This window comes from Tripterygium wilfordii, chromosome 4, assembly GCF_013401445.1.
Source record: "Tripterygium wilfordii isolate XIE 37 chromosome 4, ASM1340144v1, whole genome shotgun sequence".
Taxonomy (NCBI): domain Eukaryota; kingdom Viridiplantae; phylum Streptophyta; class Magnoliopsida; order Celastrales; family Celastraceae; genus Tripterygium; species Tripterygium wilfordii.
Window position 1 is genome coordinate 7,574,796 of NC_052235.1, and position 16,578 is coordinate 7,591,373.

The window sequence follows — 16,578 nt, forward strand, 5'->3', positions numbered from 1 at the left end:
TTGATATGTTATTCACATATGTGTGTGCGGGTTGGGAGGGATCGACGCATGATTCGTGAATTTTTAGTACAGTTCTCTCTAATGGAAACTCAAAGTTTCCCCACCCTCCCCCAGGTAAGGAATATGAACATATTTATTATAAACTACTATGCAATGTAAAATTCGTTAGTAAGTAACATTAACTGTCCTAATATGTTACATGAAAATATTACTTGGTTGATTCAGGATATCCGAATCAAAGTGGATATCTAGCACCGTATAGGGGACAGAGATACCATCTAGAGGTATTCCGAAATGATCCCGATGTATCGACACCACGGGAAGCCTTTAATCATGCTCACTCATCTCTCCGCTCGGTTATTGAGCGCACATTTGGTGTGCTAAAAAATAAGTGGCACATTTTATCAACAATGCCCCCTTACTCATTTCGCACTCAAGTGAAGATCGTGGTTGCCTGCGCAGTTTTACATAATTTCATACGATTACGCGCATTGGATGACCCGGACTTCACTGCATATAGTGATAATGACCACACTCTTCATGTCTCAGGTATGGAAGCCAGTACCAGCCAAGTTGGAGCGAGCACTTCGGAGCACCAACCATTCATTGGTGAGGAACTAGAGATGGCAGCTCTCCGCGATATGATTGCGGCTGAAGTGTTTGCATCGTACTAGATTACTTTTTTTTTTTATTTACCAACGTCATCAAATGATGTAAACTACTTTATTTTAAACTATTATGCAATGTAAACATTTCGTTAATTTATATTAATACGATTAATTTATATTAATATGATTAATTATATTAATATGATTAATTTATATTAATATTAATAATTTATATTAATATGATTAATTTATATTAATATGATTAAGTATATTAATATTATTAATTATATTAATATAATTAATCATATTAATATTAATAATTTATATTAATATTATTAATTATATTAATATTATTAATTTATATTAATTTGATTAATTTATATTAATATGATTAATGATATTAATATGATTACTTATATTAATATGATTAATTAATATTAATATAATTAATAATAGTAATATAATATTAATATAAATAATAATATTAATATAAATTAATATTATTAATTATTTTTATACGTAAAACGCGAAATTACGGTTGACAGCAGCGCACCACAGTTTTAAAAGTTACGCGCCAAACAGCTTTTTACGTTCCAATACACCACACAGCATCACAGTTTTATAACTCACAGCACCGCACCACACCTCACACAGTTGACAGCACTCCCAAACAAACCCTTTGTGATTTTGGAGCCGTTTTAAATTCAGCATGGTCATTCCGTACATACATTAGGCCATTAATTTAGTCTGTAGTTCGTTCAGTGTGCAAATAAGACTTGGACCAAAACTCGAATAGGACTCTTAACCTCTTCTAGAAAAGAAAAGAGACCCATGCCATCGGCCAGTGAAAAATGACCACTCACCAATTTCAACACCCGACCGAGACCCGATGATATAACTCTTAGGCTAATGCAAAGTTGTTTCTCGACAGCTCTTTCTAGTGCAGAAAATAGTCTTGGACTTGAACTCCTTCACAAAGAGCAATGTCGCAGCAAAAGCTGGATGTGGAATTAAGTATTTGACGAATAAATCAATGGCCATTCGATGTATGTCTTCTTAACTTTTTGACTGTCTTTTATATTGAAGCTGAGACTTTCAAAACAAATTCAGTGATTAAATTAATTAAATTTCGATTGTTTTCAGGGTATGTTCTTAATTTGATTAGTCGAAGCTATGATTGGTTGATGTCTAACAGAAACTGAATTTCTTAACCCTAGATCAAATAATTAATTGGGGACGTTTTGCATCCTTGAGATTTAAATTTGATGAATCGGTATAGAATTGTGCACAGAATATGATGGCTTTGAATCCTTTTGTTAAGAAACATTGTTGTAGCTGAATTGGGAACATTGAGTTGATTTCGCTGTATGTTGAACTTGAATTGTGTAAATATTTGTTAGAGCCAAACTGGAATCAATAAAAGTATAACAGTTGTGAACAACTGAATGTGTGTCTCCTTATATATGTCAGAATATATTGAAGTAATTGAACTCAATGATTATATTATGCTGGATGAATCTATATTATACAGCACTGAAATCAATCTGTCGTCGTTGCTAGGAAGAAAGAGCCGCAAGTTATCACGCTGACTTTCATGCATGGATTAGTTGTATTCTGAACCTATATTCACTTTTGAACACTCTCTTTTCAGCCCCAGCTGAAGCCATTCAAGTCGAAATGTTTGCAGTTGGAAGCAGCATCATTTTCATCGTGGGAGTTCAGGTCTAGTTTGGTTGAAAGGTAAGGCAGTTTATATCCTTGTGAAACTTTCTCATTCAATAACTTTGCTGAGTCTGTTCTTTTGTTTGTTTTGTCCAGAAAATTGTCTTCCTGATTTGTTCCCTTGAATCTTCCTTCAGACAAGCCATTGTTATCGTTACCTCTCTCTCCATGGAGTCCAACACTCATGGACAAATCGCTGGAGCTTCTTTCCATAGAAAACATTCTTCTTTCTGTGTCATTGCTCATTGGGGAGAGGAACATTTTGTTCTCTTTCAGATCTTCACACCACTTGAGTTCAGCTTGGGGTAGCATAGGCCCTTCTGTAATCTCTTTGTGCTCGAAAAGTATGCCACCATTGTACGGTCTCAATCCCATTCCATTGTGATGTGTTTCTTGGTCCTTCTGGGATCTGTCACAGGAGGTCAGGCAACTGTCCACTGAACAGTCAGTGGGCTGTGTTGTTTGTGCCGGTTGGGGACACAAACCCTGAATTACTGTCAGGTCTGGAAATGCAGAATTCAGGCATTGGTTCGATACTTTGGAAACCAGTTGGGAAATCTGAACTTTGGCAGCTTCAAGCCCTGCCGGACCTAAATTTTGCCTTTCAAGAGTCTCTTGGGCTTTCTCCAGCACCGACTGCAGGTACTTTCCCTGAGCCTCTATCCTGAGCTGTAGATGTCTTTGAACCTGTTTCAGTTAAAAAAAGTTTATAAACCCTTTCAATTTAGCTTGTCCAAATGAAATGAAACACAGTGTTCATAATTCAAATTGTCCTCTACCTCCAGCTGCTCGTGAAGCCTTCTCTGCACTTCAATTTGCATCTGGAGTGCTTCACCAATTGGCAGGTTTCTGAATTAAAAAATAAAAGAAAGTTGAGCATTCCTAAAAACCATGGACAAATAAGTGACTGAAGTCAAAGCTCATGAATGCTATCTATCTTCTTACTTGTTTGCTGTCTGCGGTGCGGTGCTTAAATTGTTCATGTGAATTGCATTTACTTCAGGCATTCTGTCCCTTGAAATAGCAAGTGAACCTACACGCAGTGAGATTTTTGTAAATTTTCTGTTTGATGATTTGCAAGAAAAATATCGTGTAAATAGTTGAAACTCGAAAGTACATGGAAAGAATCTTACCAACTTTGTTCCCACTGTTAGATTGTCCATGAAGGTTCTTGCTGAGCCTGTATTTCTGCAAATCCATAGATCGAATAATTAGTATGTATGAATCCCCATGTACCCTTGAAAGAAATAGGGACAGAGTGGAATTCAGACACTGTTTTCAGAAAGTAGACTTGTTTCCTTTGGTCTCTAGGCGTTAAACCATTTAATAATGACACATTAAACCGCTGGATTTCACTTCATGTTAGATGTCCGTTATTAGAAAAGATAGGCAAAGAATTTCATAATCAGTGCTATATTATGGAATTAGTGTGAGAATGAAAACAAAAATACTGCATACTTTCAGTATCTCTTTTCTTTTTTCTGATAAATAATGTTATTTTTTCAGTTCCTATTCCATAGATTGTAATTTTTCAATAGCCAAATGCTAGGAGGACCTGAACCTTGGTCAGGAAAACTGGATTTCAAAATGTTATCTAGATAGCATGGGCGATTATGGTATTACCTGAAGATGACTCTTTAGGTGGTATAAAGTAAGTCCTGGAATCCCCATAAGTTTCAGAATTGTTTTTGGAGTAGCCTCTGCAGCAAGAAAGAATGACAGTTGAGTTAGCTAGAGTTATTTACATGTTTGCTCCGTTATCTCTTACAGCGAACATGTGACCAAATGATAGAGTTGCAGAGGTGCAACCTAGAGGTTATAGGTTCAATTGCTAGAACAACCTCTCCATATATTAACTATTAAGTGGGGTGTAAGGTCTGCGTTCATCTTTTCTGCCCCGAACCTGCCCACTGTGGGAGCCTTGTGCAGATGAGTTGTTTACCCCTTTTTTTAATCTTGCTCTGTTATCCCTTGAAAACAATGTAAAGATATACTCACTGTCTGCTCCTCCCAGCTGGTTGACTGTTTCGATGAAGCGCTCATGAAGATCTGGCGTCCATTTAAGTCGAGGCTTTGCATCCGTTGAAAGGACAAGTCCAGAATCTTCAGGAGCATTCCCACCTTGCAGGAACAAGTGGCTTTCAGGAGGTATCTGCATTCTTGAAGAAGAGTGGATGTTCTTCCCTTGATGTTGAGGATGACGATACATCTTCTGTCCAAATATAAATACCTATCCCAAAGTTAGCTTGACTTAGAAGCAGGAACTTGACAACCTAACTATTGCGATCAGGAATTCAGGATTGGTCGGTATCGTACCTGATGTGTTCTTCTTTCCTGCAATAAATCCAATCTTCTGCTCCCTGAAGTATGGAACGAACTTATTCAATATATATGAATCCCAACTCCAGATACTAGCTATATGGAGTTTCTCACTGCTACTCTTGCCTGTATCCCTTTTCTTTTGGTAGTTCTCTACAGACCAAATGTCTGCTCAAGCAACCCTTATATAGACTGGGGATGTGGTGGTGGTGGAGGAGAGATAGTGAGGCATAGAATCTTGAAGAAAAGTCCCTGACTCAATCCAATATTCACAGCGACCTAAAAAGGGATGTTATCCTTCCTATTTTCATAACATGACCTCTAACTTTCCTTTCCATTCTAAAACACCCAATTACTATTGCTCTGCATCAGAACTCTCAGAAACAACTTATGCCTTGCATTAGATACCAGAATTGATCCAACAAATTTCCTTTTTCCTTCCCTGTTCACTCCTATTCGCTTGTCTGGCAAAAGCAAGAATCTTATTCCCAGGACATGAGATTTTATCAGATCTTGGTCTTGTAGTCAGTTTTTCTCTATTTTCAATGTGAATAGTGAATTATAAGAAGATGGAGTCCAGTCGAGCTACCTAATATCTATGTTAACGAGGGCAGATGAAGACACAAAACAAGGTTAGAACTGGTCATCGTTGTGGGAATTTAGAAGAATGTTCTGTTGACCGGAGCATCTAGTAACTTTGGCATTAGATACATACAAGGAGAGATGCTTGTTCTTGGACAATGTTCTGAGGCAAGGAATAGAATAAGGCATACATTCTGTTTCGTCTCCTTCAGTAAGTTTGACACTGATTTAGCCCCCACACAGTATAAAAATATATAGAAGAGGGTCCCAGGTTCTTTTTATTTGTTCATCCTTCAATTGGCATAAGACAACCGGCCCCGCCGACGAATTCTAAGCATCGTTGGACGTGATAACAAAGAAACAAAAAGGGGGATTGTACTTTCTTTCATATTTGCATCTGATGCAACAAGAGGGACAAGTCATTGCCAGCATATGACCCTCCACCTTGACTCATGCAGATTCTCGATCTCTTGTATGTACTCTTACCCTCTTCCTGGTCTATTAATAGTTTTATTTTGTAAATTAAAAGAGAGAAGATATTTTAAAATGTTTAACTGATAGATGAACTCAACCTAAATTATCTATGTAAGTTCTGCTTGTATTTCAACATTAAAAATACATGCATTGGGGATATATTGATGATTGATCCTCCACAAATGTGCATCTCGTTAAGTGTTTTTCTCTTCTGTACTGCATTTATACCAAACTATATATCCTGGACTAGCTAGAACATAATCTGATTTTGTTTTTCCTCTGTTTGCATCAAAGCTATATGCATGCATATGTGTCGACTGTTGCTTCATTATGATTATGATTATGCTGTTTTGTTGAATGGTTTTAAAAGGATCTGTTTATGCTGTGATAATCAGGAATTATACCATCCGCTGTTTATATTTAGAATGTGAAGAATAATAACTTATATCATCTAACACGGCTATTGCAGAATAAATTCTGAAATGAACTTATGACCAAATCTGCCAACTGACACTAAAACGATACGGAAATACAATTTTTTTTTGGCAGAATGGGGACATATCAGAGATGCAGATATATATACCCAACTAATGAGTAGTGCTCCTCAAAAACCTGTCTAAACCACTATTGCCAAACTATATACCTAGAAAATTAGTATAAGAGCTCATTCAAAGAGATGTGTAAGTCAAATTCCAATTCCTTGGACAGCATATTAACATTTGCTCCATTTTCTGCCTGTTTGGGGAAGCGGCGCCGCTCCACCAAACATCAATTTTATTTTTTTACTTTTATTTGGTTTTATTAAACTATAACTAATTTGAAATTTATTTTATACAAACAATAATTTTAATAATAAATATAATTTAATTTTCAGAGCTTATGAGCTACCATAATCTAAAAGTCTCGCCAAACACCTCACAGCTTATTTTAAAGCTTATGAGCCACTTCTTTTTCACAGCTTTTGAGTTAGAGTTGAAAATCACAACTACTGCTCTACCAAACGGAGCATTTGTGTTTCTAGAGAGATCAATTGATTCTAATTTCCCAGGATATTTTATGCAGTTTGGGGGAATCCATGAAAAGCCTGTACATATATAAAGCATTAAAGCTGGATTCCTAAATAGTTAGTTGGCATGTGAAAAGGAATATATAGAACTATAGGCATCATTGGTAACATGGCCTGTGTGGTGTTATATATGTGAAATAACATCATATTATTTGATTGTTTGTATATATTTATACTTCTGATTGGAAACTAAACATACCCATTTGTTCTTTCCATGGGAGGTATGTAAGTAATGTAACTAATTAATAGATTTTTTATAGCAGTTATCAGGAGTCATAAATAGAATAAGCATAGTGTATTAAGTTTCATTTCATGTTTCAATTCTCAAGGACCTAATTTTCTTTCCCAGAATGGTACATGTAAAAGTACTAAGCTTTCTCTTTCTCTCTGTTTCAAAGGAATACTTGGCTTTCACTTGTGGTATCAAGCAGCTATTACTTTCCTCTCCGTGTGGACTATATATTCTCGACTTTGGGAAAGGTAAGGTAGCTTATAAGCTCCACCCCCATACCCAACCAAACGTCTAAGATACGCTGGCCTAAAATAAGTTCCTCATAGGAGCTTATAGCCGTATTCCTGCTTATAAGCTCTTCATTCACATATTGCAATTAATATTAGCTAGCTTATTTTAAAAGTATCACCAAACACCTTACAGTTTATTTGATAGCTTATAAGCTAGTTTATTTTTGTCAGCTTATAAACTAACTTGTTTTTCCCAAATATAAGCTCTGCCGAAATGGAGCCTTAACTTTGTTCTTCCTTGTACTTAACATTTCCTTTTATAGATTCCATGTCATATACACCTTTTCTTTTCAGGAAAAGGTGATGCAAACATCAACATATAAGAACTAATTCAAGCTTAAGGATCAGCCCATCATAAGCGACGACACATGTGAGATGTTGATTGGTTGCATTTTGTTGACTAAATGGGATTAGCATGCATTGGCTCTGCAATGGAAAGTGAGAAATGACCACGGAATGTATTCCTTGAGAGGGAAAAAAAGTTAAAGAGGAGGAAGAGAAAGGTGAGATTCCATGGAATTGGAATTTAAGAATCTTAACTCAAACTAAAGCCAATGAGTCATATTCTCAAGTCAAGAATTTTGTTATTCCTCTCCACCCAAAGCCACAAAAAATGGGTTCCCACCCAATACCTTTTTCCATTCTTTTAAGCTTTAGTTTAGTGTAGTTTGATGCCTTTAAACATTATTCATGATTAGTGTTTGTGCTTGTGTGCCATCATAAGTTGAGCTACACGTACGTACACCTTATTGAGAGAATATTGCCATGTTTAGAGATTTTCTTATGTTTAATTATTTGAGATATGCATGGCCTCTCATAAGTATTGTTCTACTTCTTATTGACAGGGATGATTAAACAAACTGGTCTTCTGGTCCCATGCATGCTTTGCAGGTTTGATTAATCAAGGTTACTCCTTCTTCCATCTAATTAACATGCATTTTCGCAGGATCTTGTGCATGACCCCCCAAGAAACAACTGCTCTCCTCCTCCCATGTTTGTAGAAAAGAAAGTTTTCCTCTTTGAATAAATGATATAAACAATGCATGATAATTGATAGGGCATGAACCATCCTATCCAATCAGAGGAATCATGAACCAACCAAACATATGCATATATATATGTTTATTCATAAATTCATTTGAATATACCTAACAATGCCACATGCATGTAGATTCACTTTTTTGTTGAACCTAGGACATATCAGAGCTTCTTTTACTGTAAATCCACCCTTCCAAAGCCAACCATTTTAAGTTCATATATAGTTCCATGATTAGTACTAAGTAGTATTATTGTCGAATGTGCTTTGTTCAAGAGTCAAGCAAGCCCATTTCATATATTCTCTCAACAACCCTAGCTAGTTCTGGTCCTTTTTTTTTCCTTGGTCCAACCGTGCGTCTTTTTCCAATCTTCACTTTGCATCCAGTCCTTTCAGTTAAATAATTGATGTGCTCATATTTTATCTTAAGTTGCTTGAGCAGAATCAAAAAGCAGTGGTGGGTTTAACCAGCATATATATGCTGCCCTGATTTGTCAGGTAGGTATCTGATGGTATTGGGTGAACAGGGACATCACCAAGTGGCTGACCTCTTCATTATTATGTTTCGAATATTCAGATAACAAAATAGAAGTCCATGATGGATGTACCCGATTGCATATATATAATCATTGAAGGCAATTCCCCAAATGAAATAAATGCATTGCTTTTTCCTTCTTCTTTTTTTTTCCATTTTATTTTTTAAAACATGTATGCCACATCGGTAAAATCAAGATCGTCCGATGGGAATATAATGTAAAGCCCACTTTTGACAATCAATTAGGCATTTTCATTAACTTAGTGACTTGGATTAAGGTTTAGTTGTTGGACTCATGAGTAACAGACTCGTGAGGGTAATCCGATATATCCACGGGAAGTCGGAATTGGAACCACAAAGCGGACAATATAGTTGGCTGTTTGAGGTGTGGATTTCTGACATGGTATCATTGAAATTTTGGTCCAATTAGACATAACCTCAACTCCACTTGTTGGGTTTGACATAACATAGCCCATGAGTGCGGGGAGTGTGAAAACATATATACCACAGGGGTAAGATCAAGGTCTTCCGATGGATAAATAATTTAAAACCCACCTTTAACAATCAATTAAGCTTTTTTATGGGTTTAGTGACTTGGGTTAAGGCTACGTTGTTGGGTGAGCAATAAAAATTTGTGAGAATAATTCGATTAATCCAAGGGAATTGGAATCTAAAAGTGGAAATATAATTGGTTATTTAGGGTGTAGATTTTTGACATTATTTAAACTCCAAAGATGTGAACTGTCTTTGCATGCGCAGAGATCGAGTCTTCACTCAAGTATTAATTTTAATTTTATTTGTACACTATAGCCTCATCAGTTAGACTCATGGAAGACTCCGTGATGAAGAGCTACAATTTTGATAGCCGAAATTTTTATAATTTTTAAATCTCAGCAATCTATTTCATTTGCTAGCTTTTTTTTCATTTGATAGTTGAGATTTAGAATCTTCTCCAAAAATGGTCAATACTAACTTGTTTGTCGAAGCGTCCTTATTGATGATCAAAAGGATTAATGCCATGTGTTCAAAATTTTGTCCAAAATTAATTAGACAATGTGCAACCAACTATGAGTAATTATTCAATGGTTCTAATATACTACATCATAATATGTTGATGTTGTGTATTAGGTCCGATGGGACGATGTCAATTCACACAGGTGTTGGATGGAACTTTACACCTTATTTGGCGTGAGAACGCAGCCAATATGGTGTCGTCGAGCTGCGTGGCAGGGATAGATCCGGTGATAGAGCTAGGAGCTCTCACTGTTCATACGGGCTTTACCGTTTTGCATAATAATGGGTTCCTCTGTTTGTGTAAAGCCCAAAATAATATAGGCTTTTAGCCCAATACATAGAAGGGTCTGCTTCTCAATTATCCATGATGAAATTGGAACGGGCTCAAAACAAATATGAAGGAATGGGCCTAGTGTGGGCTTAAACAATTTCCTTCTTCTTTGCAAGGCAACTAAGGCAAGACACTAACATCATACACAATAGTCTTAATGCAGGGATTATATAATTGTGAAGTGGTTGGTTAGTTCACCATTACACTGTTAGACACTATTTTGTTAAGAAATTCTGAATTTGGCAAATCCTGGATTAGTGAGCAGTGAAATTTTAAGGTAATAGAATCAAGAGGGTGTTGCAAATATTGATGAAATTCTCTCAAAATCAGATGCATTTATGGACTATGGTGGCAATGCAGAGATGATCTTGGAATGGAAATCCCAATTGAGAAGATTTTCTTAGCTCAAAGGGTAATGATTCGCAAGGCAAACATGAAAGGGAAGCCTGTGGTGACTGCTACTCAGATGTTGGAGTCTATGATCAAGTCTCCAAGACCAACTACAAAGCTGAAGCTACTGATGTTGCTAATGCAGTAATACTTGATGGCACTGGATTGTGGAACGCTTAGTGGAGAAACTGCTGCTGCGGCTTATCCCAAACTTGTATGGCAATAATATGCGTTGAAGCCGCGAACTTCATCGCCTATAGCGATCTTTTTAGGAGGGCAATGGAGACTTCGTCAATGAGGCTCAGCTTCTTTAGCAGTGAGAATTGCAACAATCAATCTGTCGGAATGATCAAATTGACACAAATTTAATTTTAGATGATTGAATTGACCCATTTTAACGGCGAGCGACCAAAATGGAACCCATCAATCTTTCCATCACCATATTCAATTTATGCAAGGAAGCACAAATACACAAAATTGGAATGAAGGGGAGGTCTCAAATTCCCCTTAAAATGTAACATGGAAGGAATGCCTTTGATATGATGTACACAAATCAGTAGGGGTGTTAAAGTAAAATCATTGAGGGACCAACTGAGGGATTGATTCTGGATTTCTATAAAGATGCAAGGGCAGCTCTACCTAGGGTTGTAACTACTTGATCTTATCTGAGCAGGGAAGGCTCTCTGTTCAAATTTTCTCTCTGGAGCCACCCTTCTCTCTGAGTAGGGACTGCCGGCGGCTCAGCCTAAGAGAGGGAAGGAGAAAGGAGTGGTCTTGGCCCTATTAGGGGTTTTGTCCTGCGATGAAGACTGCCTGCGGACAGAGCCCTCATTTGATTGGGGGCTGTGATGGTCTTGCGGGCTAAAACCTGTTATACTTTGTAATAACAAAGTCTTTTCTGTGATTGCAGGTAGTATTAATCAAGTAAAGCAGTTCAAGAATAAGAAGGAGAAGAAGAAGGAAAACAGAGAGAAGAAGAAGAAAGAAACATCTGAATCTTACATTCAAAAGTTAAAAGTAACGGCTACCTTAGGGAGCCTTATTTGTACAAAATATTGACAAGATGTCTACAGTGTGTAGACAAGACAATCAAAGAAAAGATACTGCAGTAAAATAAGATGGGCCTAAAAGTAAACTAAAAATACAAGACCAATTAACTAGTCCAATTAACTAGCCCATAAGATACTAATAAAGCCCATGATGTAAGGGGACAATATCAAGCCCAATAAACATTCTTCTCATTGTGTCTGCTTGAAGGGAAGCTCGAGAGAAACAATGGCAGCGGAGAAATGACGAAGTCTTTCACCCCCCCTCAAGTTGGGCATGTTGAGCGTTAAGGATCGATCAAACAGGTGCAACTTGGTAATGAGATGCTGAAGACGAGGAGCAGACAGAGCTTTGGTGAGAAGATCTGCCGGCTGGTCTTCAGATTTGAGGTAATTAAGCTTGATCAATCCTCTTTGAATCTTTTCTCTTATAAAATGCAAATCAATTTCTATGTGTTTTGTTCTTTCATGGAAAACTGGATTGTGAGCGATGTGGATAGCCGCTTGACTATCACAGAAAAGCTTCATAGGAAGATTGGGAGAGAATCTGATTTCTGTTAGAATGCTAGAAAGCCAAATAAGCTCACTGGTTGTAGAAGATATAGCCCTGTACTCTGCTTCGGCTGAGGATTTAGAAACCGTAGTTTGCTTCTTGGATTTCCAGGAAATTAGGGAATCTCCAAGCTTGACACAGTAACCTGTAACAGATCTTCTTGTGTCTCCACATGAAGCCCAGTCCGAATCACAGTAGGCATTAATCTGCAATTGGTTAGTAGTAGGATAGAAAATTCCTTTCTCAGGTGTACCTTTTAGATATCTAACAATCCTATGAGCAGCAGTCAGGTGTATGTCAGTAGGATTTTTCATAAATTGACTTAAAGTGTTTACTGAATAACTAATGTCAGGTCTAGTGATAGTTAAATACATTAATCTACCTATTAATCTCCTAAACTGAAGAGGATTTTCTATAGGTGTGCCTGTGTCTAAAGCTAGTTTATTGTTTGTATCAGAAGGTGTGTTGCTTATCTTAGCATAGGTGAGATTGGTATCCTTAATTAAGTCTAAAGTATATTTTCTTTGGCATAAATGTAATCCTGAATCAATTTTATCAATTTCTAAGCCTAGGAAATATTTTAAGTTACCTAAGTCTTTGATTTTAAAACAACTAGCTATATAATTTTTAACCTACTGCATAAGATTGAGATCATTTCCTCCTAGTGCCATATCATCAACATATAAGAGAAGAAGTAAGACACTATTTCCTTTGTGGTAATGAAATAAAGAGTAATCTGACTTACTTTGGTTGAAACCAAAGGCTATTAGGGCTCTACTACATTTGTCATTCCATTGTCTTGAAGCTTGTTTAAGACCATATATAGATTTTTTTAGCTTACATACAAGGTTTTTATTATTTTTAGGATAACCAGGAGGAAGTTTCATATAGACTTCCTCTTCTAAATCCCCATTTAGGAAAGCATTATGAACATCTATATGTTGCATATGCCAGCTATGCATGCTAGACATGGCTAAAAATAATCTGACAGTAGTGATTTTAACCACAGGAGCAAAGGTTTCTTTGTAATCAAAACCCTCACTTTGATTAAAACCTTGTGCTACTAATCTTGCTTTGTATCTTTCTAATGTTCCATCTGAATTGTATTTAAGTTTATAAATCCATTTACATCCAATAGCTTTTCTATTGAGAGGTAAAGGAGTTAAAACCCAAGTATCATTTGCATTCAGAGCTTTAATTTCTAAATTCATAGCCTCAGTCCATCTCTGATCTTTAATAGCTTCATTATAATGTTTAGGTTCTGTGTGCATAGCAATGGATGCAATAAAATGATCATGAGATGAATGAAGATATGACTTAGTATTATTGCAGTGATAATCTGCCAAATAAGCAGGGGTTTTGATTATTCTATGGTTTCTACCATGTTTAGGACTGTTGTTAGGAGAAAGAGTAACTGGTAAATTGTCAGTTACTATATGAGATGTATTTGGAACTGTATGCTCATCTTTTAGAGGAAATTCTGATTCATGAAAACTAACATCTCTAGAAATGAAAATTTCCTTACTTTGTAAATCTAGAAGTTTATAACCTTTTGTGCCTAATGGATATCCCATGAAGACACATGGTTTGGCTTTAGGTTGAAACTTAGAGCTTAAAGGTCTATTATCTTTAGCTAAACAATAGCACCCAAAAACTCTAAGAGTTTTATAATCAAAATTATTATTATACAGAATAGCGTAAGGAGATTTTTTATCCAAAACTCTTGTAGGCATTCTATTAATTAAAAAAACAACTGTTTGAATACAGAAAGACCAATAGTCCTCAGATAATCCACTTTGTAATCTTAATGTCCTTGCTACATTTAAAATATGTTGATGCTTCCTCTCAACAACACCATTTTGTTGAGGGGTATAAATGCAAGTTCTTTGATGTTGAATGCCTAGTTCTAGAAAGTAGGAGGGCATGTTGAATTCTGGTCCATTATCTGACCTAATGTTCTTGACTGTTTTGTGAAAATGTGTTTTGACATATTCTATGAAACCTTTAAGATAAGTTCGAGTTTCTGATTTGGTAATCATCAAGAAAACCCAAGTCATTCTTGAATGATCATCTACTATTGTAAGAAAATATTTGTAACCTTCTATGGAAGGTGTGGAATTAGGTCCCCATATATCTACATGTATTAAATCAAAACAGGCATCAGAAATAGAATTACTTAAAGCAAAAGGTTTTCTTTTCATTTTAGCAATAATGCAGTCTTTACATTCTAAAACAGAGTCCATAGGGATCTCATATAAAGACTTGAGGACATCTATAGATGGATGTCCAAGTCTTTTGTGCAAAATAGTAGGAGTGACTACAGAGTTCATAGAAACATAGTGCTCTAACTGAACATGATGATCTGGATTGAGAAGATATAGGTCTTTAAGCATTATTCCCAAGCCAATCTTCTCCAAAGTGACTATATCTTGTAGTTCACATTTTCCTTTTGTAAAAATCACATCATATTTGCTGGTTTTAGTCAATTTACTTACTGAAATCAAGTTAAAACTAAAAGTTGGTACACATAGCACATCTGTTAGAGTAATTTCTGGTGTGACTTTAACTGTACCAATGTGTGAAATGATATGCTGTTGTCCATTAGGTAAGTAGACATATGCATGATGCATTTCATGAAAACTTTCATATAAAGATGTATGACATACTATATGATCTGAAGCACCACTATCTATAAGCCATTTATGAAGAAATTGCTTTGAATTATAAGTTGAGTTACCTGATATTGAGGCAACTGAACCAGTTTGTGATTGTTTATTTTGAGTGTTGTCAGCTTGAGATGTTCTGGTTTGCATGAATTGCATAAACTGCTGGCACTGTTCTGGAGTAAACTCCACATTTGTCTTGACTTCATTGTCTGCTGCACTTTCTGTGGCAGCATGATTGACATAATATTTTCCATTTCCAGCATTGTTCCTTGGCTTCTTAGAGAACTGTTGAGGGAAACCATGAATCTTGAAGCATTTCTCTATGGTATGGTTTGTCATTTTGCAGTAATTGCAGAATAGTGGTTCCCTAGTCCCTTGTTGTGCTCTGCTAGGATTGTTGTTTGAGTTCCTCTTGCCTTGAGCATTTTTGTTGTATTGAGGCTTGGCTTGAGTATTGCTGTTAGCATTGTTATTGAAATTTGAGTTGAAACTGTTGAATGCCATAGCCATAGCTTCCTGGGAAATTGGAGTAGCCTTATCAGTTAATTTTTGCTTTCTCTCTTCTTGAGATACAATGTTGAATGCCTTGTTTGTGTCTGGAAATGGGTCCATAAGAAGAATCTGACTGCTGACAGCACTGAAATTTTCATTCAATCCCATAAGGAATTGCATAACTTTCTCTTTCTCTCTCTTAAGGAGAAGGGGCTTGACAATGTCAATAGGGCATTTGCATTTAGGGATAACTTGGTATTCTTGAAGTTCATCCCAAAGACTTTTCATCTTGGTGTGGTAATCTGAAACTGACTGAGTGCCTTGCTTCATGTTGGAAATTTCTTTCATCACTTCATAGACCCTAGTGTCGTTTGTCACTGAAAATCTGGCCTTTAAATCTGCCCATAACTCTTGGGCTGTTTTCCAAGTAGATATGCTCTGAAGTATGTTTGAGGATACTGAGTTGGTAAGCCAAGTTTTGACTAAACCATTTGCTTGCTTCCATAATTGATGGTTTGAATCTTCAGCTTCTGGAATAGATAAAGTTCCATCAATAAATCCAACCTTGTTCCTGGCTTCTAGTGCATTCATGAAAGTGCCACTCCAAACTTGATAATTTGTGGTGGTCAATTCCAGAGAGATTAGTTTACTAACTGAAAAATCATTAGGTAGTAGATTATAAGGATTCAAGAAGGGATTTGTAGGGTAAGTAGTGGGTGAGGGTGCCTGAACTAGGTTGGGCATGGGATGATGAAGGTTATAGGTTTGTGGTGTGTTAAATGACTGAGGCATGGTATATGCCTGAGACATTGTGGAATATGTAGGTGGTGTGGGAAGTAAAGGGGGTATAGTATTATATGTGTGGGTTGTAGGAGGGTAAATAATGGTTGGGGTAGGTGGACCTAAGCCAGAGGGGTTGAGATTCATTGTTGAAGAAGATTGCATATTTCTGAACAAATTTTCCATATCAACAGAAGTAAACGTAGGCATTGTTGCTGGAACTGAAAAAGTTCCTCCATTTATAGGAACAGCTGCAGCTGCAGCATTAGAAGCATACATGTGAGTATTGCTCATAAAAATAGGTACCTCAGATGTTGAATCTAAGGTCATGCCAGCTACATGAGTTGGTGGTGGTGGTGGTGGTGGTGGTGGTGAAGATGGCGGTGGTGGTGATGGTGGTAAATCGGTGCGCTCCGATACCATGTTATACTTTGTAATAACA

The 16,578-nt window shown here is 36.6% G+C and overlaps 1 protein-coding gene and 2 long non-coding RNA genes across 4 annotated transcripts; 2 read left to right on the forward strand and 1 right to left on the reverse strand.

The window, feature by feature from the left end:
• The first annotated feature begins 1,369 nt into the window (after nucleotides 1-1,369).
• LOC119997521 lies at nucleotides 1,370-2,568 on the forward strand. The gene is made up of 3 exons (XR_005468005.1): nucleotides 1,370-1,654; nucleotides 2,260-2,348; nucleotides 2,427-2,568. It is a non-coding gene; the product is annotated as an uncharacterized LOC119997521 (long non-coding RNA).
• Nucleotides 2,091-4,786, reverse strand: LOC119997519 (myb-related protein 2-like). Of its 2 annotated transcripts, none has more exons than XM_038844607.1 (7): nucleotides 4,647-4,786; nucleotides 4,329-4,542; nucleotides 3,954-4,030; nucleotides 3,464-3,518; nucleotides 3,276-3,363; nucleotides 3,110-3,179; nucleotides 2,091-3,017 (listed from the first exon to the last, which is right to left on the reverse strand). In XM_038844607.1, exons 2-7 carry the CDS (start codon nucleotides 4,537-4,539, stop codon nucleotides 2,256-2,258), a joined length of 1,263 nt encoding a protein of 420 aa, XP_038700535.1. In that variant the 5' UTR covers nucleotides 4,540-4,542; nucleotides 4,647-4,786; the 3' UTR covers nucleotides 2,091-2,255. The 2 variants fall into 2 exon arrangements, with proteins under 2 accessions (XP_038700535.1, XP_038700534.1); XM_038844606.1 differs by having other exon boundaries at nucleotides 4,329-4,560; nucleotides 4,647-4,782.
• On the forward strand, nucleotides 4,558-9,000 carry LOC119997520. Its single transcript, XR_005468004.1, has 4 exons — nucleotides 4,558-5,703; nucleotides 7,170-7,251; nucleotides 7,588-7,796; nucleotides 8,139-9,000. It is a non-coding gene; the product is annotated as an uncharacterized LOC119997520 (long non-coding RNA).
• Nucleotides 9,001-16,578: the final 7,578 nt, after the last annotated feature.